This window comes from Petromyzon marinus, chromosome 26, assembly GCF_048934315.1.
Source record: "Petromyzon marinus isolate PM22_M1 ecotype Great Lakes invasive population chromosome 26, UKy_Petmar_22M1.pri1.0, whole genome shotgun sequence".
Lineage (NCBI taxonomy): Eukaryota > Metazoa > Chordata > Hyperoartia > Petromyzontiformes > Petromyzontidae > Petromyzon > Petromyzon marinus.
The window spans coordinates 4,267,514-4,293,237 of NC_133692.1; the positions used below are offsets into that span (position 1 = coordinate 4,267,514).

The 25,724-nt window shown below is 51.1% G+C and overlaps 1 protein-coding gene across 2 annotated transcripts in view; it reads right to left on the reverse strand.

Moving 5' to 3' along the window:
- Positions 1–420: 420 nt before the first annotated feature.
- IFT27 (intraflagellar transport 27) overlaps positions 421–25,724 on the reverse strand; it is a 44,020-nt gene continuing 18,716 nt past the window's right edge. The window contains exon 7 of one of the 2 annotated variants that reach the window (XM_076069879.1): positions 421–655. In XM_076069879.1, the coding sequence (XP_075925994.1) occupies positions 572–655 (84 nt within the window). In that variant the 3' untranslated portion in view covers positions 421–571. Of the gene's footprint in view, positions 656–1,605; positions 2,537–25,724 lie in introns of those variants that run through there. The other variant, XM_032961157.2, reaches the window with a different exon arrangement.

Genomic DNA, 25,724 nt, shown 5'->3' on the forward strand with positions numbered 1-25,724 from the left:
TGGAACACGATTTAATGGGAACGGTTCCAGAGTCGCCCCGATCGCAGCTGCGCGCGGGAGCGAGGCGAGAAGGAGCAGGGGGGGGGAGCAGAAGAAGTAGGAAGGAGTAGGGGGAGCAGGCAGGAGTAGTGAAAGCAGAGGGGCGAAGGGAGATTAGATGGGGACAGAGGGAGCATGGGGGAGCAGGGGGAGCAGAAAGAGCACGGTAGAGCAAGAGGAGTAGTGGGGGTAGGGGGGGGCAGGGGGTACCGGAGGGACAGGGACGTGCCGCACCGCACGGCCAGCGGCCCCGTATCTCGCTGCGCGCGGTGCAGGCTGAGCCACGCTGATAGCGACTCCATCACAGAGTGAGACGGAGGGGGGCGAGTGAATGAGAGAGACGGAGAGGTGGGGGGAGGGAGGGAGCGAGAGAGGAAGAGATACTTTTAAACAACTTTTATTGCCGCCAGCAGCAACAGCACTGGAGGCGATTCCGATACGAAATACACAAAGTCACCAGCAAACAAATAACAAACACAATAAATCTACGCGCTGTGGCGCTAAATGCGCCGCGCACAACACAAAATAAAAGTCACGTGGTGGTGGTGGTGGTCATCGCACGCGCCACGGCGACGAGCGAGCGCTTCAGAAGGTGAACATGAGGGTGCTCTCCACGCTGGTGCAGAGGGAGAGAGACGGGGGAGAAAGGGAGAGAGACGGAGAGAAACGGAGAGTGAACTCTTTCATTTAAAACGGGGGGGGGGGGGGCACATAAAGCAAAGCATTGAAAAAAAACCGAAATGATGAACGAAGCAAAGTGCCGACTACACGGAGCATCTCCTTGGTTCCTCTGATCGTAAAAAAAGAGACGGAGAGAGAGGGAAAGAGACGGGGAGAGAGACGGGGAGAGAGACGGTCTCGTTCTGCCCAGCCCGACAAAGCCGCTCCTCTCCCCGTGTGTGTGTCTCTCTATGTGGAGATGCGTGCACGCCGCCCCGCGTGCCTCTGTACCCCTGTCTCTCTCATCAGAATCCTACATATCGGGGCCTGTCTCTCTCTCTTTCTTTCTTTTACGTGGGGAGATTCCAAACCACTTGCCCGTGTTTCTCTCCACATAGAGTCCCCGTGTATGCGTCTCTCTCTTTCCCCGTGTGCGTGTCTCTCCGTCTACACCTCCCCCTCACTAATTAGATTCCTACACGCCACTGTGTACGCACTGATTGAAAACTCTCCCCTGCAGGAACGTTGCCATGTTGATGACTATCCTGATCAAGTTCCGTTTTCCAAAAACCGCTCAAGTCTGGTCTCGTTTGCCTGTTCATTCCTCCATTCTCATCCTGGAACACCATCAAAAAATGTCCCTTAAGTATATCCACCCACGGCACTTTTAAAAAAATCAGTTATGCCCCTTAATTTCTATTTATATTTAGATGTAAAGCTTTCGTGACTGCAGGGATTCATCTTCTTGGTTCTTTCAGTAAAGTCACGTAGAATGGAAATAAAAGAATAAAAAATAAAACAATAAAATAAAATTATCACGACGTTTCGACCACAACACAAGTAGCCTTCCTCAGGTGAAGAAACAGAACTGTCAAAAAGACAGCGCTCAAATGAACACTGCTAAGCTTACATTTTGATTTAAAATTTTATTTAAAGCTTTCATGACTGCAGTGATTCATATTCTTGGTTCTTTCGGTAAAGTCACGTGACTTTGCCGAAAGAACCAAGAATATACTGCTAAGCTTGGCAGCGTATTTTAAGCTGGGTGGGAGGAGCAGAGCGCCTTGACAAAGGAGTTTACATATCAACAGAAGAATTTATCATTGAAGTAGCTATGTTAATGTGAGAGATTAGCAGGATGTTAAAGTAAAAAAAAATCGCATGCAACGATTCATAATTGATCTTTTGGTCAGATCGCCGCGTGAGTACAGCGTCCATGCTGCGTCGTCCACCCTCATCCACCTGACACTGCCAAACGAATACGGATGTCGCGTGAACCAGCACTGCCAACGCGTTATTGCTCTCCAGTACAAAAACCGTGCCGGGGGAATAATCCGCACGCGTTTTTAACAAATCAGTTCCGACGTTTCGCCGGCATTATAGTGTGCCGTCGCATAGTTAGCATTGCGAGGTGCAGACGCTGCAGACGTTAACGCGGGACAATGGAACGTGCCCACAGATTGCAATTGCAAAAACTCAATCAATCAAATCACGCGAAGCATCTGTTGATTAAACAAAAGACAAAGGTGCAAGGAGACAGGCAAAGGCTCGAGACGGGAGCGGTGGTGGAGCTGCTCGTGGCCGTTGAGTGGCGGGCTCTTCACCACCGCCACCACCACCACGTGACTCTTGAAATAAATAAATAGATCAACAAATAAATAAACAACACCACCGCTGACGACGCAGGTAAACAAATTCCCCACAGAGTGGGTAGTGCCGCTCGCTCTGTGCGCGAGGCCCTCCGGAGTTGCGCGCCGCTTTGCTTCTTCTACGCGGTGACGTCCGACGTTCCGTTCCAGGAAAGCTTCTGCGGTAACATCCATCCAGAGCTCTATTGCTGCTAACCCAAAACAAATATATATACTCGTTAGCGTCGCAGTGGAGAATACAAGTAATACTATAAATACGTGATGTGTCTGCTTCACGTATAATTCGTGTTTTCACGTGCAAAAACAACACGGGCACAACTGTTTCTTACACAACCAATCAGCCCCACGACCTTTCTGGCAATGCATAATTTGGCGAAGCTTGACTCTGCTGATGAGACACCGTGCGTTGAAACCGGTCCAGAGTTTTGCTTATCTCTGGACCGAAACCGGAGTTTTGCTCTGAAATAACTGCTGAAATAACGCAGTCCCCGAAGGCCGTGTGGCTTGTGGGTTGTGTCAAAAGAATGGAAATCGCTCTTATTAGTTGACGTGCAGAAGGGACAGATGTGTCCAGGAGACACATATCGACCGTTTGTTTATTTTTCGCCGAATCAGCTGCAATTCAGTGCCGGCAAAAGCTCCCCGCGATTTGAGGCGCAGCGTGAAGCAATCCACCGCTGGTTGACGGTCACCCCCGAAGCCGCGTCGAGCTCGATTCAATCGTGTTTAGGAGGCCCCCCGGTGCGAAACGTCGGGACATCGCGCCCGAAAGGCAAATGCGGGCACAACAGCGAACACACGTGGGAGGACGTAAAGCATGAGGCGGGCGTCGTTAGAGAGGGGGTGGTGAGTGATGGAGAGTGGCCGCTCAAGGGATCTCTGATCGATGGCTTTAACATCTGCTCAGATATAAAAATAAAATACAAGCTGACAAAGCCAATCAATTAAGGGAGTCCTCTGGGTTGGGTTTTCTTTTTTTACCTATTCAGAGATTCCACCGCACCAATGTAATGCGTGCAATGGAGTACGCTCGCTCGTTCGCTCGCCTTTCATCACGGAGCGCATCTTAACAACCCTGCTCATCGCACCGCCCAGAAAACAAGCACCGTATCCCGGTTGAGCGGCGTTTCCCCGCAGTTGCACCGCACGCAGCCGTCTGCAAGTCTCTCTCCTATCTCTCTCTCTCTCTCCGACTGCACCTACGCAGCAGCATCAAGGCTCTCACACGTCTAGGCTCTCACCTGTCTCGGCTCTCACCTGTCCAGACTCTCACCTGTCCAGACTCTCACCTGTCCAGGCTCTCTGTCCAGGCACTCACCTGTGCAGGCTCTCACCTGTCCAGACTCTCACCTGTCCAGACTCTCACCTGTCCAGACTCTCTGTCCAGGCTCTCACCTGTGCAGGCTCTCACCTGTCCAGACTCTCACCTGTCCAGACTCTCACCTGTCCAGACTCTCACCTGTACAGGCTCTTACCTGTCCAGGCCCTCACCTGTCCAGGCTCTTACCTGTTCAGACTCTCACCTCTTCAGGTTCGCGTACGATGGTTTTTGAGCATTGGCTACGAGCCTCTGAGTTCTCGATCGAACAATGCGTCCGATTCGGGAACTATGAGCGCGTTATAACCTGCGTTTATTGCTGATGAACAATTCAGAGATTCCAGCCCTCGAGGAGGCTAGGAGGCGAACTCAGGTCGCCAGGAGGAAGAGCACAATTGGGACCACGAATGGATCTGACGTTTCAACGTTCTATCGCTCAAACAAAAGCAAGGTTACTAAACTTGAATCATCGTTTCATTATCCTGAGCGACCACGTGGGGTGTGCGTGGGGGGGGGGGGGGGGTGCTGGTCAAACCCCGCACGCGCACGGAACCCGTGCCAGCTTTTCTCCGGTTTCCCTACGCGATCAACGTTCTGTCTGGCCACGCGCGGAGCTCATTACAAGCTCCGACCTCACCCTCTCCCCGTCAGAAATTCACAGCCGCCGCCCCAAACGACGCGGGCTTGGCCCCGGCACGCGGCGTCGCATCGGTCCCCCGCGTGACGATTGTGTTTGGATGGTGGGCAGATTGCATGATGATCGTTACATTGATTGAGTTAAGTTGAATGATGATGAATTTAATGATTAAGAATTTAATGATGATGACATTTTTACGATTAATTTAATGATGATGATTTTAATGACGATGGATCTACTGATGATGAATTTAATTGTGATGATGGGTCGGATGAATACGATGATCACGAATTGTTTTTGGATTGCATGATGATGATGAGAAAGAATTGATTATCGATGATGGTAATGGTGGTGATGACAGGTTGGATGATGGACTAATTTAGTTATTGCTGGTTTGGATGCATGCCGATAATTATTTGGACTCTGCGGAACACAAATTCAGAGAGATGTTCACGGGCTTATAAACAGCCACTGTCTATCCACTGCTGGATGAATGCCTTTCCACTCCGTGGTTATTCCTCGCGGTGCTGATGTTAGCACCATCGAGAAATCGAATGTTATTGCTCTTTCAGCAAAAAAATAAAACGCTTAAAAAATAAAACTAAGACCCTTTTTACGGCCAACCACTGCTATTTTATATATTATTTCTACTGTTACTGTTGCCGCTGCTGTTGTATTTATTTACGACGGATGGCGGGCGGGGGGGGGGGTACCGTGACCCCGTCACCCGCTGTTGAACGCAACGCGCGAGAGACCTCGGCTAAACGTGCGGGTGATTTGTTGTGGAGGAGAGGGGCATGGACACGGGGAGAGACCCGGAATAGGCAGAGCCACTCCGGGGCGTCACCAATCATCCCCTTCAACCCCCCCCCTTCCCTCCACGCACCGCACCCCCCCCACCTAACCCCTATACTTCGTCCATACGCTGAAGGCCACTGCGCTCTGTACCGGTCCACTTCCCTTTCTCAGGGAGCGTCCACAGCACTGATGCTGCCTCCACCACCTCGTCCACTCCATTCTCATCCACTCACTTCTCACCGTTCACACTCCACTTACCCCATATGCCATCCTCCCCGTGCCCCCCACTAACCCCGTCCCATCCTCCCCGTACCCTCCACTAACCCCGTCCCATCCTCCCTGTGCCCCCCACTAACCCCGTCCAATCCTCCCCGTGCCCCCCACTAACCCCATCCCATCCTCCCTGTGCCCCCCACTAACCCAGTCCCATCCTCCCCGTGCCCCCCACTAACCCCGTCCCATCCTCCCCGTGCCCCCCACTAACCCCGTTCCATCCTCCCCGTGCCCCCCACTACCCCGTCCCATCCTCCCCGTGCCCCCCACTAACCCCGTCCCATCCTCCCTGTGCCCCTCCCCACTAACCCCGTCCCATCCTCCCCGTGCCCCCACTAACCCCGTCCCATGCTCCCCGTGCCCCCCACTAACCCCGTCCCATCCTCCCCGTGCCCCCCACTAACCCCGTCCCATCCTCCCATTGCCCCCCACTAACCCCGTCCCATCCTCCCCGTGCCCCCCACTAACCCCGTCCGATCCTCCCCGTGCCCCCCCACTAATCCCGTCCGATCCTCCCCGTGCCCCCCACTAACCCCGTCCCATCCTCCCCGTGCCCCCCACTAGCCAGGGAGCAGGAGACGCCGATTTCATTCGAGAGGCTGCCACGGAGAGCCCGCAAGCAGCGGCAGCTGTTCCCACAGAGCAGCGATCGCGTCTGGACGCGCATTCTTCATTTTCTAAGACTCACGTCCTGGCGGGACAACTCGACACAGCATCGATCTCCTCCCGGCCGATCCAACTCCCCCCCACCCCCAACCGCCCATTGCTGAGACCGACGTTGGGTTGGACGCAATTTCACCAAAAACAACAAAAACACAGACGAACCGAGACGTCCCAACATTCGCGTTCAATCTTGCCGGTGAGTTTCTGAATGATTGCGTCGTTTAATGACAAAGATCCCCCGTGGAGCCTGTACAGATTGTTGGGGGTAAGTGCTGTAGGCGAGCATCTATAAAGGCCGGAAACGGCGCGTGAGGGGGTGGGGGTGACCAGTACCCCCCACCCCCGGGCCGCCTTTGTCTCCCTGGTGGCGATGTTTAACACGCCGCACCAGGTATTCATTTATAAGGCCGAGGCAACCTAGGGGAGATCCATGGCTAATTCAGATTCTAATCGTCACCGATGTTGGCCGTGAGCGGGAAGCGAACTGGGGTCGCCGAGTTCGCAGCGATGCCGCGTGTAACAATCCCCTCCACGGACCACACGACGTGCCACGTTGGACCACATTCACGCGGAACGCGCCGCGATCTCATCATCAGATCTCGGAAGCTAAGCAGGCGCGAGTCCTGGCCAGCGAGTGAAATGGCCGGCCGGCATGCAAAGAAAATAGCTGGCGTTGCGGTCTGCTGCTGCGTGGCTACGTCTGTGGCGGTGCTGCGCGGAAAATATAATGCATTTGTGGACTGTTATTTCCATGCATTCCGCGCGTATTCTCCCCGCTATCGCCAGCCCCTCTGCCCCCCCCCCCACTCCACTGATCATCGTGGTGAAGCATGGTCCAAGAAACCCCCATGACCGCAGCTCCGATCAGCACGGTTGGCTACGTGCGGCGCGAAAGAAGTTCAACATACATACATGACCGACACGGAATGGGAAGGCCCTTCATCCAGCAGTGGATTGGCATCGGTGTCTGAACATTGTTTTTATTATTATTATTAATATGTTGCGGTGTTCTCCATCGCAGTGTGTGCACGCGCGTTGCCTATGTAATTATCATCACCCGCGATTGAATCGCATCTTGGGGCAGAGATATGAAACGCGCACTGCGGTGCACAGAGGACGTGAGTGGGGGTGGCGGATGAGCGGCCAATTTCAGCCGTCGTCTCGACTCGCGCAGAAGAGAAAGCAAAGGGCAACCGACTCTCAGCGGCGACAGCAGCCAGCAGAGAGACAGAGAGATGGGAGAACGACGCAGCGGGGTGGGTGGGGTGGCTGGCTGGTGGTGGTGGACGAGCAGGTCATAGGGCACGTGGCGGGGAGGTGAGGGGTTGTGGGGAAGGCGTGGTGGAGTATGCCGGAGTCCTTCGGCATCCATGCAAAAAAAATAACCACGCAGGCGTGGCAGGGAGGGGGGGGGCCTGAGTGATTGCAGCGCGGCTCTGCGTGGACACTTCAATTCACGAGCTCCCCGGTTTGAGTAATGTTGCTGCGGTATGAACGGGGCTTCCTCCAATCCTATCCCTCCCACTCCTACACCGAGGCTCCCAACCCGAACCCAAGCACAGCCGTGGAAGTCAATAATTTAATTAATAAAGCCGCACACTATCGTTTTAGTTCCTGCACGTGCGAATATTGTCGTCACTACGCTTCTGAAAGCCTCAACTGGGTCTCAAGACCTTTTTTATTCGTTTGAAGGAGGGTTCTTTAATTCGAAACTGTCGTGTGGAGTCATGGTTAGCAGCGCCACTGGATAAGCAATCCAGAGGTTCGTCGGTTCGATTCCATCTCCTGTCGCGGTAGTTTAAAAAGAAACCATCCAGACTAATCCTGCCTCCACCCTCCTCCCAGCGGTATAAATGGGCACGACACAGTTAATCAATCGGCAGGTGGCGTGGGGTGCGGGGTAAAGTGTGGCGACTGCCCACCTCTTCCGAGACGTCTGGTCAGCGTGCAAGAGCAGACCACGATACCCACGACAGAGAGATGATCTCTAGTGCTCCCTCCAGCGGAGGGTCCCTTCCACCAGCAGTGGCGTGAGCGAGCCATTGCAGGGGCTGAGCCTTCACCGTGCACATCCGCAACTCCCCACGGGCCTTGCGCACAGAAGAGTGAAGCGCCAGCTGCTGTTGCATGCCGGGAGGAGCGACGTTCCGGGGCCCAGCTCAATCTCAGCTCGGCTCCAAACAAATGTACGCAGAACTTCCTGTTGCGTCTCCACGTATGAATGACAGCACGTGTCAGTCCATCGACCTTGGTGGCCTTTCCAAGACCAAATATTATCCAGCAGCATTGTTTTGTTTAAGCAAGCAAACTCTGCACCGGTTTCGACATCCTGGGTCTCATCGGAAGTCAGGTCGTCTTAAGCAAGATGCTGCCGGATTACCAGACGCTTATTGTCAAGGTCAGAGTGAGATTCCTGCTCAAATGAGCATGGAGGCATCGGTGCCCATATCCCGTTGATTGCCCTGCAGAGCCACCGGTGGAAATTCCACATTCCTGTGATGGGGAATTGAGTCTCTATTACATCGGACAACCATCGTGGGGTTCCCCAGAAAGTGGTACGAATTTTATAGACTGCCCGAGGGATGACGGCGCTGGGTCAACCGCCAATCAGGATTTGAAATCGCTACTTCTCGATTGCGAGCCGCTCGCTCTACCGCCGAGCCACGCGGCAAAGGGTGTTGGCAAAGGCGCTCCGCGGAAACGAATGAGCGCGTGCACCTCAGTTCAGCGCTCAGCATAGCCCACAGTCGACCCCCCAGGTATACACCTGAGTGACTGTGAATGTCGCAAGCCACCACTACCAACACCACCACCACAGGACATCGTTGGCTACAGCTCTGTGCCGTACAGCCACGTGGTTCATTTTGGTGGCCACGTGCCGAGTTGCTCTCGTCACGATTGACCGACAGGAGAAGGGGGGGGGGGCATCGCCACGGGCAGGTCCGCAACGTCGCTCCCCGTTTCAGCCAGGGTCTGTCCGCGCCCGGCGCACCGCGTCCAGTATACCCTCGCTGCGGCTGTGGACACCTGGCCGAGCGTGCAGCGAACCTACCCCGGTCGTAACACAGCGACGCGGAACACAGATGCGGCGTTTGAGTGAGAAATGAAGTCTTTGGATAGGGCAGCGCACGAGGGTGAGTGAGTGACCCCGATGTGGCTCAGCACGTCACTGTTATTCCTCCCTTCAGGGGAGGGGGGAGGCTGTTATGAAACCAATTCGCCATTCCTCGATTCATTAGCCTAATTTGCGATTGTTAATACGGCGAGCATTAGCGTCCGCAGAACTGGCTGAGAAAACAAATGTCCACACACACACGTATGTATGTATGTAAATCACTTCTCCGTACGATTTACGTGATTAGCAAGTCAAGAGGCATTTGCAATTTCTCCTCCTCTCATATCCCTCCCCCCCCCCCCGTGCAATCAACTCCTTTCATGGCCCAAAATGATGACGTGAATCCATCACGACGCGCATCGTAAACAACAACAACAACACAACCTCGGAGCACATGTTCCACCCCGCGGAGATTAAAACTCTCGCGGCACAGAGTGGCACTCGGTGTGTTTAGGCGACAAAGCAGAGGAGATTTACCGCGTTTGTTCATAAAGCTGTCCTCGCTGATAGAATTGGTGTACCCGCTGCCATTGGCTTCATCAGAAAAGCACTCACTCGAGCGAATTGAGTTGGGGGGGGCGGGCGGGGGGGGGGGGTTCTGTTAGCGAGTGCGGTTGTGCGTTAGGGATGAAGAGGAGGATGGGGCACCTGTGGTGGTTTGCCATCGCAAGGCTGCGAAGTAGAGACGCAGCCAGTGTCGTGGAATTCCGGCACAACTGCAACAGTTGTATATGTGTGTGCGCGTATGTATATTGTCATAGGTTTTACCCTTTCAACTGGCACAAAAACTGACACCTTTATTCAAGGCATCATGTTTGCAATAACCACAACACAAGCAGTCAAAATGCAAACAAAAGAGACAACTCTGATAATAATATGCACTGTCCTTGAATTTGATTGGTCCACACCCTATACGGCTTTTCTTAGAGCTTAGTCTCCACTGGTGTTGGACCAGAAGACGCCAAAAGGCGTACAACTCAAAGACAACGCACTATCAGAGTATTGAGGGCTCGGGGTGAGCATTTACATTGTGCCAGTTAAAAGGGTAAAACCTATTACTATATCTTGTTACTGGCAAAGGAGGTCTCATAACGTGTGTATATTGTTAAGTTAACACCCACAACATTTTGCACCCCCAAGTCTAAGAAGACGTCTGGCCATCGTGAAAGAGTAGGCCAAAATACCCTCCGGGTGGGAGTGGTGGTTGGGGGGGGGTCTCTGGTGCTTCTTCTGGTGGAGGACCTTGCACCAGCAGACAGGTGATAGCGATGCCAGAAATCGCGAAACATTCAGCACCTCTATCGGTGCCGAATTCTGCTCTCCGGCCGTGCCCACGGACTAATAAAACAACCCTGGGCGTCTTCTTTGGTTCTTTCGGTAAAGTCACGTAGAATGAGAATAAAATAATAAATTAATAAAATAAAATAACACAATAAAATTCTCACGACGTTTCGGCCACAACACAAGCGGCCTTCATCAGGTGAAGGGACGAGACTGTCTGGAGGACAGCGCTGGAGCGAACACAGCCAAGCTCAGACCGCGACCTTTAAGCTGTGTGAGAAGAAACAGAGCGCCTTGACAAAGGAATTATCATAAAAATTAGCATTTAATTGGCGGACTTAGCATGATGAACGGTGTAGAGGGGGTGAACATGTGCAGACCGGCGAGGGGGGGAGTTTACATATTGATGGTGTGAAAAGGGAATTTAAGCTGCTGCGAAAGTTTGGGATACCACTACTTGAAAAAATATACTGTACCATTGAAAATTAGTTTAATGTTTGGTTCGGATAATTTAGCATTGAAATAGCTGTGTGATTAGCTTGTGACTGGTCACAGAAATGGCTATGTTAAAGTCAAAGCCTACACATCCACAGAGGCACCTAGTACCAATCAAACAGGAGAATTTAGCATTGAAATAACTGAGTGATTAGCTTGTGACTGGTCATAGAAATAGCTATGTTAAAGTCAAAGCCTACACATCCACAGAGGCACCTAGTACAAATCAAACAGGATAATTTAGCATTGAAATAACTGAGGGATTAGCTTGTGACTGGTCATAGACATAGTTATGTTAAAGTCAAAGCCTACACATCCACAGAGGCACCTAGTACAAATCAAACATGAGAATTTAGCATTGAAATAGCTGAGTGATTAGCTTGTGACTGGTCATAGAAATAGCTATGTTAAAGTCAAAGCCTACACATCTACAGAGGCACTTAGTACATGGACGCCAAAGGGGCTGCAACAACTCGACTATCATATAGTAAACCAATGTGAAAAAACCTAAGTCTAAATTACATCAATATAATAAATATACTCAATATATTCTTCAATAAGCTGAGCTATTAACAGTAACTGGGTATACACTACACTATATAATGAATACTATATAGTAAACCAATAAAACAGTAAAATATAAACTACCTCAATGTTATCAATAAACTCTATATATTCTCCAATCAGCTAAGCTACCAACAATAAGTCGTTATATATCACAATGCTATATGGCGAAAAATGGGTGGATTCTTACCCTCAACTTTATCACCACGGATAGCTACGAGCCCCGTTCAGACGGACGAGTTCATCCATGGTCGGAACGGAGGAGGGGGAGAAAGACAGCTGCGAGGCGCTGTTATACTCCATGTTGTAAACCATACCATTAACCGTGGTGTGAGAGGTATTAAGAGTCAATGCCAGCGAAAGAGCTGCGGTCTGAAGGTCATCGTAAAATATAATTAAGAACCGAAATGGTTTAAAACATCTTTCCAATGGTTACTAAGCCAGAATCCATCTTCTCGGTTGAAATTGTCTCTGTGTTTGTATTTGTGGATAGCCTCATGAACGAATCTCTCATGGTAGCCTGATGGCTTGCAAAGAACCTCTGTCTTGGAGAAGTCAATGTCATGTGAGCCCACTGAATTATAACAGTGATCTGCCACGGCAGAGGAGTTCGTTCTACCGTGTTTCAAGTCTGCTTTATGTTCGCGGATGCGGTCCGAGATATGTCGTTTGGTTTCTCCAATGTAGCTACTACCACAGAGGCACTTTAGTTTGTAAACGCCCGGGTACTGTATGTCTGGAACAGCATCTTTTACAGATGGAATCAGATCACGGATTTTATGTACTGTGTTGAATCGGACCTGGATCTTGTGTTTATTCAGGATTTTCGAGATCTTTTTAGTGACCCCTGCAATGTAGGGTAAGGTGATGGTTTTCAGTGGCTCCACAAGAGGATCCTTCTTCATGACTGGAGTGATGGCTTTGCGGATTGTGTAGTGGGAGTAACCATTAGCCCTGAGAGCTTGGTGTACGTGCTTGAGTTCACTGGTAATGTGTTCCTGGTCGGAAATGCATTGGGCTCTATGGTATAGAGTCTTGATGAGGGAGTTCTTCTGGGATGGATGGTGGTTGGAATCCGGTTTCAAGTAAGCATCTGTATAGGTAGCTTTCCTGTAGACAGAGTGGCTCATTGAACTATCATGTCTCCTTTTAATTAAGACATCCAAAAAGGGTAGTTTGCCATCTTTTTCGACCTCCATGGTAAATCTGATGGCTGGGTGTATGGAATTGATGTGGTCGCGGAATTGGTCTAGAGCAGGCTGGCCATGTGACCAGATGACAAAAGTGTCATCCACGTACCTCTTCCATAAGGTCGGGCGTAGAGTGGCAGTCTAGATGGCGTCAGTTTCAAATTTTTCCATGAATACGTTGGCTACAACCGGAGATAGGGCGGAGCCCATTGGGGTGCCCTCAGTTTGTTTGTAGAAAGTTCCATTCCAGGTGAAGTATGTGTTGGTTAAGCAATGTCTCACCAGGGGGGGTACATCAGTATGCAGTCCTTGATGAACCAGGTCTTCAATGATAGCGATGGTGTCAGGTACCGGGACTTTGGTGAACAAGGACACCACATCAAAACTGACAAGCAGGTCGTCTGGGGACAGGGAAATGCCTTTGATTGTCGATACCAAGTGAGTAGAATTTAGTACCGCAGAGGTGTTTTTTTCCAGTGAAAGGTCGCAGTATATCAGCAAGAAAACGTGCCAGTTTATAGGTGGGGGAGTTGATAGTAGAGACGATGGGACGAATGGGTGTATCTTCTTTGTGTATCTGGGCGTGACTGGCGGCCGTGGCGGCCGTTGAGTTCAACGAGCCGCGTTTGGAACGCCGCACGCGATTTTTTTGCGCAGCCAGACGGACAGACGGACGGCAGCACGCGGGGGAGACAAGCGGAGGGTGCCAAGGCGCTGGGGGAAGGGGAGGGGAAGGCGCACTGGCACGGCACCTGCTCTCGAGCGCAATTAGCAACGTGCTCGTAAACGAGAGGCGGCTAATTACCGATGAATACGTGTCACGTTGTGATGGCGATGCTGGGCACGCGGATGCACAAAGGTGTCCCCCCCCCCACACACCCTCCACCGCCGCCGCCCCCCACACCCCACACCCCCACTCTGGCTTCATACACGAGGCTAATTTTAACGGCGACTCTATCGCTCGCTCTCTGCTCACGTAAACGGCATATTCCAACAAGACGCTGCAGAAACGGAATCTGTATTTAGATTGCAGGGGGAATCCGATGAGCTATGAAGCTCTTTTCTTCACAGATGTCCGCTAGGGGCGTGTCAGAAGGTTACAATAACAAACAGTGCACGTTGCACTCGAGTGTCACGTGCTGTGAAGAAGGCCCATTGCCCGAAACGTCACCGTTTGTAGAGATATTTTTTTAGGCGACAGTGTCATTGACGAGTGTGTGGATTCTTGTCGTCGCTGCTAATCGTGCCTATGCACCGCTACCAACGCAGCAGCAGCATTACCGATTTTTTTTCGTTGAATGATGTCTCACCTAGAAATGGAATCTCAGCAGCTATCCATTATAGGCGAGAGCGCGTGGAGGGGAGGAACGTCAGATTAGAAGGGATATTTAATTACCATAACAATGATTATCATCTACTCAAAGAGACGCTGCCATATCCCACCCATCACATCGGAGTGAGAGACAAAAGACTGGATTAGGATGATGGATTGTGCAGAGGCAGTGGGAGAGAAGCGGAACGGGAGACAGTGAGAGACAGTGAGAGACAAAGAGAGCGACAGTGAGAGACAGAGAGACAGAGATAGAAAGAGACAGTGAGAGATACAGAGAGAGAGACAGTGAGAGAGAGAGGGACAGTGAGAGACAGTGAGAGACAGAGTGAGAAACAAAAACAGAGAGAGACAGTGAAATAGAGAGACAGAGTGAGAAACAGAAACAGTGAGAGACAGACAGACACAATTTCAGACAAGTCTAGGCGTCGACAGCGTTGATGGGGGCACCCAGATACCACTGTTCCCCTTTTCCGAACACACCCATGAGCTTGTCAAGCAAAAATGATCAGTGTGTTGCAGCACGAGCGTCGAGACACTGTAGATAAAGAGTCGTATTGGTTGGATTTTAGACTGCATCTCTCCTCCGTATATATTACTTAATATACTTTTTTTTCTCTCGCAAACATCTCTCGCGATAAGTAAGAGATGAGCCGTGGAAATGACATTAACAGATGCGCCGTTCCGGTTTCATTTACCCCCGCACTGTATTATTTTCAGAGACACTCTGAAAGCTTGTCTGCTTGTCAAGATTACCACTGGAATGTTCGTGAATTATGAAAGCGATAAGCGGAAATCCGATTAGGTGCAAATAACATGGAAGGGGGGGGGGGGTGCTTGGTACAAGTGAGAACCATCAAACTGCTATTAAAAAGAATCTACGTCTAGAGTTTAACTGGCTGGCTGCTGGCTGGCCTCCTCTCCACCACCACCACCACCACCTCCCCCTCCCCTCGATTGTTCGTGGCTGCTGCGGGGTCGTTTTCGCCGACGCCAGCCGGGGTCAATGACTCCACGGGACGATGTTTCGGTGTAACAAAGACAACGTTGGAGTTGTAAAAGGGCGCAAGGAGTTCGGGGAAAACATTGAATGGATAGCGGCACCGCGAAGAGGTGGCGCGCGAGCAAAGAACAGAGAAGAAGACTTGCCGCGGTTTATTTGAAATTGCTGTCACTTTGCGATTTGTGCTCCCATTAAATGACATTCTTTCGGCCAGAAAAACAAAAAACTTTAAACCCTTGAGAATGTAAAAAAAAAACCCTACACATATAATCTTGACATTAATCACGTAAAAGAGGCAGATTACTTTTCCTGCTCCGAGTGCAAGGAGGAATGCGGCAAATGTCTGAGAGTGACAGCTGTCTCTTACGTTCTGCCGCAGAGCAACGACGGGCGTTCTCTCTACTCGTTTGCGTAGTAACGTAACGTGTCGACCCATTTACAATGGGAAGAAAAACACGTGAACCAATGAAGGGGAAGGAGGAACACAACTCGCTGACCGGCCCCTACTGGATATCCGTGAAAAAATGAGCTTCATAGCTCATCGGATTCCTCCAGTCGAAATAAAGATTGTGACTGATGTAGACGCAACATGAATTCAGGATTCTTTGGTTCTTTCGGTAAAGTCACGTATATAGAAAAATAAAAATAAAAAAACCCACGACGTTTCGATCGCAACACAAGCGGTCTTCATCAGGCGGAGAGAAAAAGGGGGGGGGGGGCAAGCCTCCAAATGCAATTGCTTATATATTATTTCTACCGTACTTTACCGAAAGAACCAAAGAATATGAATTCCTGCAGTCACGAAAGTTTTAAGTAAAAAAAAAATGAATTCAGGACCCGTGGACACCCACGGGCTTATATATTATTTCTACCGTACTTTACTTTACTGGACACCCACGGGCTAGGGTCCGACGGACACGGGGCATCTCAAAGAGCAGATGGTGGTGCAGGGCAGCACTGTGACGGCAAAATCGTGGAGGCCGCTGCACATCTCCCGTGCGGCAGCCGCGGGTGCTGGCGGAGGGGAGAGCGCGATGGGGGATGGGTGTCGCAGCGGTGGTCAAGGTCGGCCTCTGCGGGGGAGGTTCGTGAAGGACGCCATCGGGAAGCTGGAGGCAGTCGCCCTCCAGCAAATAACGGAGGGCTGCACCGGAGCGACGCTCACAACAACGAGCGGAGCGCCGGGCCGCCAGAACGCAGAGAGCTGGCACAGTAGACCTCTCAAACAGTCCGCGTACCACTACCGGCGCACGTGTGTTTGTTAATTCACTACAATGGCTGTACATTACTCTTTGATTACAATTATGAGAAGCGGAATATTTATGCATACTGCAGGAGGAATCCGATGAGCTATAAAGCTCTTGTCACGGATGTCCAGTTAGGGGCAGGTCAGAACGTTACAACAACCAACAATACATAAACACCATATTAGTGAAAGGTATAGGAAAGGTAACACATCACTTAAAAAATAATACACAAATAAAGCGAAACTAAATGTATATTTGTTCATCTCACCAGGTAAAGCCCAGTGAGCTAACAGCTTCTGTTTTCAGATGCGACCTGGCCACAAATGAACGCAGCTCAACGAGGCAGTGGCTCATCGCGTGGACGTTCAGAGCGACAAAGTCATCGACGTAATAAAGACGTCACACTTTGCGTGTTGCGTTTCCCTAACCAGCTGCTGGCACGATCACCCGACCCCGGCGTGCGCGCCCGCTCGTGCGTGCCGAGTAACACGCCGCGAGCCCGAAGCGTCGCGTCGAGGCCCTCTGATTGCCCTGCCGCATGCCGCAGGCGGTCCGTCTCTGACGGCCACGCGGGGTCAAAGGCTTCGCGGTGGCAGGGTGAGTTCTCGGCCGTGGCTTTATTCATAATCGGCTCGGTGGGAACGGCAATCGGGTCAGGTAGGACCCCAATATTTGAATCGTCTCGCACGGTCGCACCGAGGCTATTGTATATCGCGGCCCCCCACGCGAGTTCCACGACTGTTTGAAACCCTTCAAACGTGCAACTCTCCATACCTATATTCACACCTCAGGTTTTCGTTCCTTTGTATCTCCTAAGTGTCCACGTTTCCAATCCACGCTCATTCTCCTCCTCCCACTCCCTCCTCCTCCCTCCCTCCCTCCTCCTCCCTCCTCCCTCTTCCTCCTCCTTCCCTCGCCACTCCACTCGTCCCTACCCTTGCGTGATCCCCTAAGCACCCCTCTATCGCCGTCACCCATTCCCCAATACCTGGTAGCACGCCCCTGTCAACTACACCATTCCATTCTGTGTCACCGTTTTGTAAGCCATGTCTGAAGGCGCTCTAAGAAATATAAATTCGATTGGATCTGAGCAAGCAATGTGTACCGATTGCAAAGCTAAAATCGAACGGCTGATTAATTGGTGCTGCTGCGGCTGCTGCGTTGGCTGTGGTGCACACAAAGTACAATTAACAAACACAAACAATACTCAACACTTCTGTCATTAACACTGCGGTGTTAAAATATATATAATAGGCGCAGTTATGGGCAAGTGTCTTTCTTCGTAGCAGATACATTACAGCACAGAAGAAGGGGCATTGCGCGAAACGTCGCGGATTATATATTTATTTTAAGGCAGCGTTGTTGGCGTGTTGAGTTTTCATGCAAAGCCAAACGTAACTCCTATCATCATCATTATCACCAACAGCAGCCATGATCGATCCACTGCTGGACGAAGGCCTCCCCATCACCTAACCATTCCGCGATGCGGCAGTCCACCTAGCGCCTGCTGCACAGGGGCTCATGTCACCGCTCCATCTCCACAGAGGACGTCCCCCTCGGGCGCGTCCCCTCCATTGGCCGCCACTCTCGTTATTTTCAACCACGGGTCGTGGGTACATACACACACATATATATAACAACTGCCGTAGCAAGACAAATATTCAATACCCGGTGACACATAACAAATCACCTCTTCCTCCTGTAATTCAATAACATTTCATAGCTCACGATCGCAATCTGATTCGAGAATTGATTCTTGCGTCGTCTGTGTGTTTTATCTTATTCCACGATCTCATCTCGATTGTGCCATCGCTGAAACGCCATGAGACGGAGTTGTTCTGTTCGCAGCGGTCCCCAACCTTTTTGGCACCAGGGACCGGTTTCGTGGAAGACAATTTTTTCACGGACCGGGGTGGGGGGGGGGTTCATCATTGGGTCTTTCCCCCTTTTCAAAGAAGCCCTTCAGCGACGTTTGTTTTTTTTACTCATTTTGGCTACTAGGGGTCAGCTTGTGGGCTTACCAAAACTGTGACTGAGACAAGTGCGCGGTGCGGGAAAGAGGCGCGGACGGAAGTGGTAAATTAAATAATTGGCGGGCCACGCGCGGACTCACAGCTCACCTCCTGCTGTGCGGCCCGGGCTCCTAACAGGCCACGGACCGGTACCAGTCCGCGGCCCGGGGGTTGGGGACCCCTGCTCTGTTGGAACCTCTCGCGGCCAGTAGTGCGACCCTCCCCCCAACTCTGAGCTGCCTCTAAACTACTACACGTTTTTTTTTATTTTACCAGGTAAGGCCCACTGAGTTATATGTAGCTGATTTTCAGAAGCGATCTGGTCACAAATGATAGCTCAACGAAGTGGCTTATCATCACGTGGGAATTTATAGCAGCAGTCAAATACTCTACACGCATGTTTCTAAATGTGGAGGGAAACACCGGAGGACCCGGAAAAAAATGAACGCGACCACGGGGCGAGAGACACGCAAACTCCAAATATACAGCAGGCGTCAAGGGTCGCGATCGAACCCACGACCTTCTGCACCACAAGGCGAGGTCATTAACATCTCGCTAGCGCGGCGGCCTGAATTTCCTTCAACTGATATGTGGTCCACACAGAACGGGGAAGGGGGGGAGCATATTCTCACCCGCCTAGTTCGTCACACGGCTGTCGGGCTCAGAGCTGGAATTTAGCCAAATTACAAGCACAACCACATGTTACGTGATGGGATTTTACAAGTATTTATTTTTTGCAATCATAGGTGACCGGGCTGAGACCACCAACTCGCTACACTATAGAATCTGGTTTAATCACAGGCAGCTGCCTAGATTTCAACCCCTTGAACTAACTTGTTTTGTTTATAACCTCAATATGGTCAATGAGCTTAAATGTGACGTCAGCATACAAATACAATTCATTTAAAAAACACTGATGATTTACACGCACAAATTCAACGTTTATCGTGTGCCCTTAATTACCAATTTTAATTGAGTAATCAATACATTGCTAAATGCTAAATATATCAACCATGGTCAAATATTAATTGGCATAAACATGGCTATTTGCTGATTGATAATCTATAGAACAAAGCCGAATGGGAATGGGCAGGGCCTAGTTTTTCACTGAAATATGTTGATTAGTTGGTAGGACCAGACGATTTTGTACGTATCGAGTCGCCACAGCCAACGCGTGCAGGTTTACTCGATGTGGTGTGCCGGGCACGCATGTTATTTTCCAGGTCGCCGACTCGGACAGACCCGGATGAAATGCGACCCTGAGTAATGGCGCCGTGCTGAACCTGTCCCAGAATCCCGGCGCTCACAACGTGATACCAGCGTTGCGTTGTCAGTGGCACAACAACAACAACAACAACAAAACGTGTTCCTTGACACCGCGCTGGCACAAGTAACAACAACAACAAAACCCAACGCGTTCGTCAACGACACCACCACCACCACCACCACCCACCCACCCACCACCACCACCACCCTGAAGGGAAGACCAGGTAATATATGTGTATAAAACAGATAATGGCCATTCTCCTCTGCTATGAAGAAGGCCCATTGCCCGAAACGTCGCCGATTAAAAATATATATACACGTCTCGTTGTTTTTGTTGTTGTTGTTATGACGGCGCGTTGTTGTTGACGAACGTGCACGGCGAGTGCGCGCGATGCTGCGGCGCACCGACACGGCGAGGAGGAGACCGGACGCAACGCCAAGACCCCTGCGGCCGCACAGACGCCTCCGTGTGGGGGCCCCCGCTGTCTCCCTCCATCATGTAAGGATGCAAAGACATAAGGTGTCCCCGCCATATCACTCAACACGGACTGTTGGGGCAAGTTCTGTCCGCGAGCGCTGGCACCTACGAAGGCCCGTACGGCACACGGCCTTCAGGGATGCTCGCACCTGCAATAAACAATACCCCGCCGTTCGTCACTAAGTGACAGTGACGTTTCCACGGTGCCAGGCCAGGTGCACTTTGAGGCCACGTGAAGTGTCGAAGGTTTGCTGCTAGGAGGAGGTCTCGGGACAGACCCAGGTGCCATAGGTTGGATGGCTAAGATGACCGGTAGATGCACCACCAGCTGTACCCTCCACTGTGCCAGCCTGCTGAATATTAGCCACCCGGCGGTTCCCTTGTTGTTGTGAGCGTCGCTCCTCTGCCCTCCGTTGTTGCTGGAGGACGACTGCCTCCAACTGCCCAGTAGCAGCAGCAGCGTCCTTCACGAGCCTCCTCCATCGAGGCTGATCTTGATGATGCTCACACATGCAGCATCCGCCCGATGTTGACTTTGTTTTGCGTAGCGCGCATGATATGCGAGGGATGGGATTAGCGAAGGCAAAGGGCAATTTGATCTTCAGGCTACACGGGCGGCTGAATATTTTATTCGGCATTACCTTTTAAAATGCCATTCAAATCAAAACAGTGCTTCCCTGAGGTTGGGGCACCATGGCACCGTCGCCGTAATAACACTCATCGTTAGCCGCAGCCAGGCGTCCCTGAAGTCATAAATACAGCCGAAGAGGGTGGGTGGTGGTGGTAGCACACTCCCGCGTGCAGCCGCACGCACGCAGCAGCAGCAGCTTCGGCGTTGCTTTGTAGTCCAAAGACGGCGCTAATTCGTTAGGCGACGCCGTGAGGAGCGCGTTATTGCAGAGGCAGGAGGGAAGGGCAGGAGAGGATCTACAGAGAACGAGTCCGAGAGATGGAGCGAAGAGGGGGGAGGGGGGATGGTTGAGAGGGGAGCTGGGATGACGGCGGCGGCGTCAGAAGTCAGGATAGAGACAAAGATCCCCCGTATAGCCGTTAACGGACTGTTGGGGCAAGTGCTGTTAGCGAGCACCTTTGAAGGCCGGCACGGCGCACGAGGGGGTGGGTGGCCATGACCACGCCGGACCACCTTTGTCTCCTGAGTGGCGATTTTTACACATCGCACCAGGTACTCATTTGAGGCTGAGTCGACCTAGGGGAGCCCCGGGACCGGTTCAGATAATCGCCACTGGTGGTGCCCGTGAGCGGGAATCGAACTCGGGTCGTCGGGTTCGTAGCACGGCGCGCTCACCGCTACACAACCGCTCCCCCCCCCACACACACGTACACACAGACACACAAACACACACAGACACACACACAGACACACACACAGACATACACACACAGACACACACAGACACACACACAGACACACAACAGACACACACACAGACAAACACACAGACCGGTATTGAGATGTGCCACCCCATTATTAGTGTACCCCGTTGTCTTGGCACGGTGTTTAAATAATCAGGGCCCTGTCAACCCAAGCGTCGTGCCAAGATCCCATTACCGCGCTGTGCGACCCACGGGGAGTAAGGGAACCTAGTTGCCAAGACGGGACATTAGTGCCCGGCTCCCAGAGTCCTGTGTGTATAACTCCACATTACTACATCAAACCTAAAACGCAATGCTTTAAAGCGTTACTCGTTTTTTTAAAAATACAGATTTATAAGCCACAACCCAACCAAGGGACCGTTTAGGTATTTGTTTGCTTTGTAAATATACACAAAACATACTTGTATATGTATAGAAAAAAACAATATTAATTTAAGGCCATTTGCGAATCTAATTGCTGGGTGAGTGCTACCCTACGCCCTTCTGGGTCGTGGGTTTTTTTTTTACCATACTTCACTACGCTGGTCAGTGCGGGTTGGTGACGGCGAGGGAGTATCGCTATGGCAGCGTAGACGCACTCTACACTGCATTCGCTGCACCGACTGCCCTCAGCTGCCAACAACATGGGTCGGTAGCAGCCCATAAACACCCGACTTGCGAACGCTGGTCACCCATCCGGGCACTGCCATGATTGGCTTCAGAGACACGATGAGCTACGGGCGCGCCCTGGGTTACTTCGGCCTGGGTCTGTGTTGCTGTGTGCAGAGCGCGGTGGAGGCAAAGTTACCATTGGTTTGGTGCGAGGATTTCATGCCCCCAGGCAAATAATAATAAGAAAAGCACAAGTACAGAAAAAGTGAAATCTGCCACATGCAGAGGATGCCCCGACCAAGCGTTGGATTAGTCAGCATGCCACTCCTGCCTGATCCCATTGCTGTCTCCTGTTTTCATTTATCAGGCCCTGCAGCCAACCACAACCTATGCGACACAAACCCATCATGTCTGTGGGTTGTTGTTTTTTTTTACCACAGAAATGTCATTTTCTGCAGAGCGCTCCTCTGAAGACAATACGCTGTGAATTATTAAATAGGCCGTCCTAATAAAACGCGAAAGATGAATTGAATTGTTCAAAGTGGCTGGCACGGTGTTTGGCTGGCGTGTGGCTGGCGTGGAAGAGTAGGCCCACATACCATCTAGAGCAGCTGTTCCCAGTCTTTATTGACACGTGGACTACTGCCAACTCTGAAACTGTTTCTCCCGGACCACCACGCATCAATCATATATTGATATATCAAAATGTATTATATTATTATGATGACTACCGTGTGCCCTTTTTGCGTAACCGGGTAACAGCCGCCAAATCAGCGGCGTAGAGGGAGGGGGGAGGGGCGCCCCGAGACCACTGGCGATTCGGGTCGGGGCCCACTCGTCGACAATGCGCGAATTCACGGCCTGTCGCTGGCCACATCCACCGAGTGGGCTGTGGCCACGTTGGCTCCAGGTGCGGTGGTTGGCTGCACCACGGACACTGGCCAGTACGGAACCTGCTGAGCAGCGTCCGTGACCGAGTTTGGGCAGGTCAAAGCAAGGAGGGGGGGGGGGGTCTGTGATGAATTTAATATATTTTTGTTATTCTTAGCTCTTTCGGTAAAGTCACGTTGTGTGACCATAACACAAACGGTCATCAGGTGTGACGACCGTTTGTGTTATGGTCGAAACGTCGTGAGAATTTTTATTGTTATATATATTTTATTATTTTATTGTTTCCCTTCAACGTGACTTTACCGAAAGCGCTAAGAATATGAATTACTGCAGTCACGAAAGCTTTAAGTCAAAATATATTTTTGTTGTTTAAACCACCTGAACTCTAAATAAAATAAATGATATCTGGTGGTGATACGCCGCTGACGGTGGTTCACACGCACAGATAATAAAATACGCAACGTGATCATCAATAACACCGTGGCATTAAACGGAAAATATACAATAAGCGACAATTCGGACAATGACCCTTCCTAATGGCGCATTTTAGTTGTTTTATACTTTAAATCACAGTATCTGCAACAGTTCCGCAGACAACTTCCCACGGCCTTGCAAACCACTGCTCTTGACAGGCTCTTTAGTGAAGTCGACCAGCAGCAGATCGACCAGCAGACGGTGGGGCAAAGCGTGGGTAAACCAACACCTCTTTCAAGAGGTCGTTCTCCAAAAGCGTTGTAAGCAATTGCAGGACTGCGCCTTTACCTTTTCCCCCTTCTTTAAATAAAACATATTTAACGATTTTTTTCTTCTTCCGTAACCTTAATCACCGTAAGCTGCTATCCAGGCATGCGGGACGAAATAAAGCCGTCTTTAGAAATGGAGCATCTCTCTGGGGAATGCACGTGACGAGAGGGGAGGTAGCGGGGGGAGGGTGGGGAACGGCGAGGGGAGGGGGGGTGCGGGGGGTGGCGGGGGGGAGGGGTGTGCGAGGGGAGGGGGGTGGCGGGGGGAAGGGGAGTGGCAGGGGGAGGGGGGTGGCGGGGGGAGGGGTGGCGGGCGAAGGGGGGTGGCGGGGGGAGGGGGGTAGCGGGGGAAGGGGGTAGCGGGGGAAGGGGGGTGGCAGGGGTTCTTGGAGCGCACGTGGAGAGCTCTCCGCAGCGTGCATCACGGCGTTAATGATCATTCCCGCTGCTCCGCCGACGTCTGTCAAAAAACCGCACGGGAATTCGAAGCAAAGGCAATGGGCAAACCGGCGGCAGCCATTTAACGTCGCGAGCGAGGGGAAGGAGCAGAGAGGAGAGTAGAGGACCTACCCGGCCCTCACACCTGGTGGACAGACATTAACCCCCCCCACCACCACCACCCACCGGTGAGTCACCAACAAATTCACTAGCAAAGTTACCAGCAAAGTCACCAACAAAGTCACCAGCAAAGTCACCAGCAAAGTCGCCACCAAAGTCACCACCAAAGTCACCAGCAAAGTCACCAGCAAAGTCGCCACCAAAGTCACCAGCAAAGTCACCAGCAAAGTCACCAACAAAGTCACCACCAAAGTCACCAACAAAGTCACCAGCAAAATCACCAACAAAATCTCCACCAACAAAGTCACCACCAAAGTCACCAGCAAGCCCTGCGCAGCATGTTTCCTCTATCTGCGCTATCTCCAGGAAATGTGATCTTAGCGAATACGTACTGCCTGTGACCAAATCACCAGGGCATGTGCCCGACGTTGTCACGTCTCGAAAGCTAAGCGGGTTATTTTGGAGCCTGGAGAGGGTCCTCCTTAATGGTCGGTCACCATGCGTACAACAGGTGCTGTATATTCTTGTTTCTTTCGGCAAAGTCACGTAGAAGGGAAATAATAAAATAATAAAAATAAAACTATTAAAATTTCACGTTTCGATTGCAACACAAGCAATCATCATCAGGTGTGAAAACCACAGCAATATTTTTTTAAGTGGCGTTTTTTTCTTAACGTTAGCACCACGGACAGCGACTGGCGGTTGTTCAGACGGACGAGTCCGTCTATGCTCGGAACGGAGGAGGGGGGGAGAGAAGGATAATGGAATGCGGTCTGAAAGTCACCGTAAGCGTGAACAAAATCAATCAAGACCCGAAATGGTTTATCACATCCTTCCAATGATTGCTAAGCCAGAATCCATCTTCTCGGTTGAAATTGTCTCTGTGTTTGTATATGTGGATAGCCTCATGAACGAATCTCTCATGGTAGCCGGATGGCTTGCAGAGAACCTCTGTCTTGGAGAAGTCAATGTCATGTGAGCCTACTGAATTATAACAGTGATCTGCCACGGTCGAGGTGTTAATCCTACCGTGTTTTAGGTCTGCTTTGTGTTCACGGATGCGGTCCGAGACATGTCGTTTGGTTTCAACAATGTAACTGCTACCACAGAGGCAACTTAGTTTGTAGACGCCAAGGTACTGTATGTCTGGAATCACATCTTTTACAGATGGAACCAGATCACGGATTTTATGTACTATTGAATCGGACCTGGATCTTGTGTTTATTCAGGATTTTGGATATCTTTTTGTGATCCCCGCAATGTAGGGTGAAGTGATGGTTTTGAATGGCTCCTCAAGAGGATCCTTCTTCATGGTTGGAGTGATTGCTTTGCGGATTGTGTAGTCGGAGTAACTATTAGCCTTAAGAGCTTGGTGTACGTGCTTGAGTTCACTGGCAATGTGTTCCTGGTCGGAGATGCATTGGGCTCTATGGTGTTGAGTCTTGATGAGGGAAACCAGGGGGGGTACCTCAGTGTTCAGTCCTTGATGAACAAAGTCTTCAATAATTGCGATGGTGTCATCAAGGAC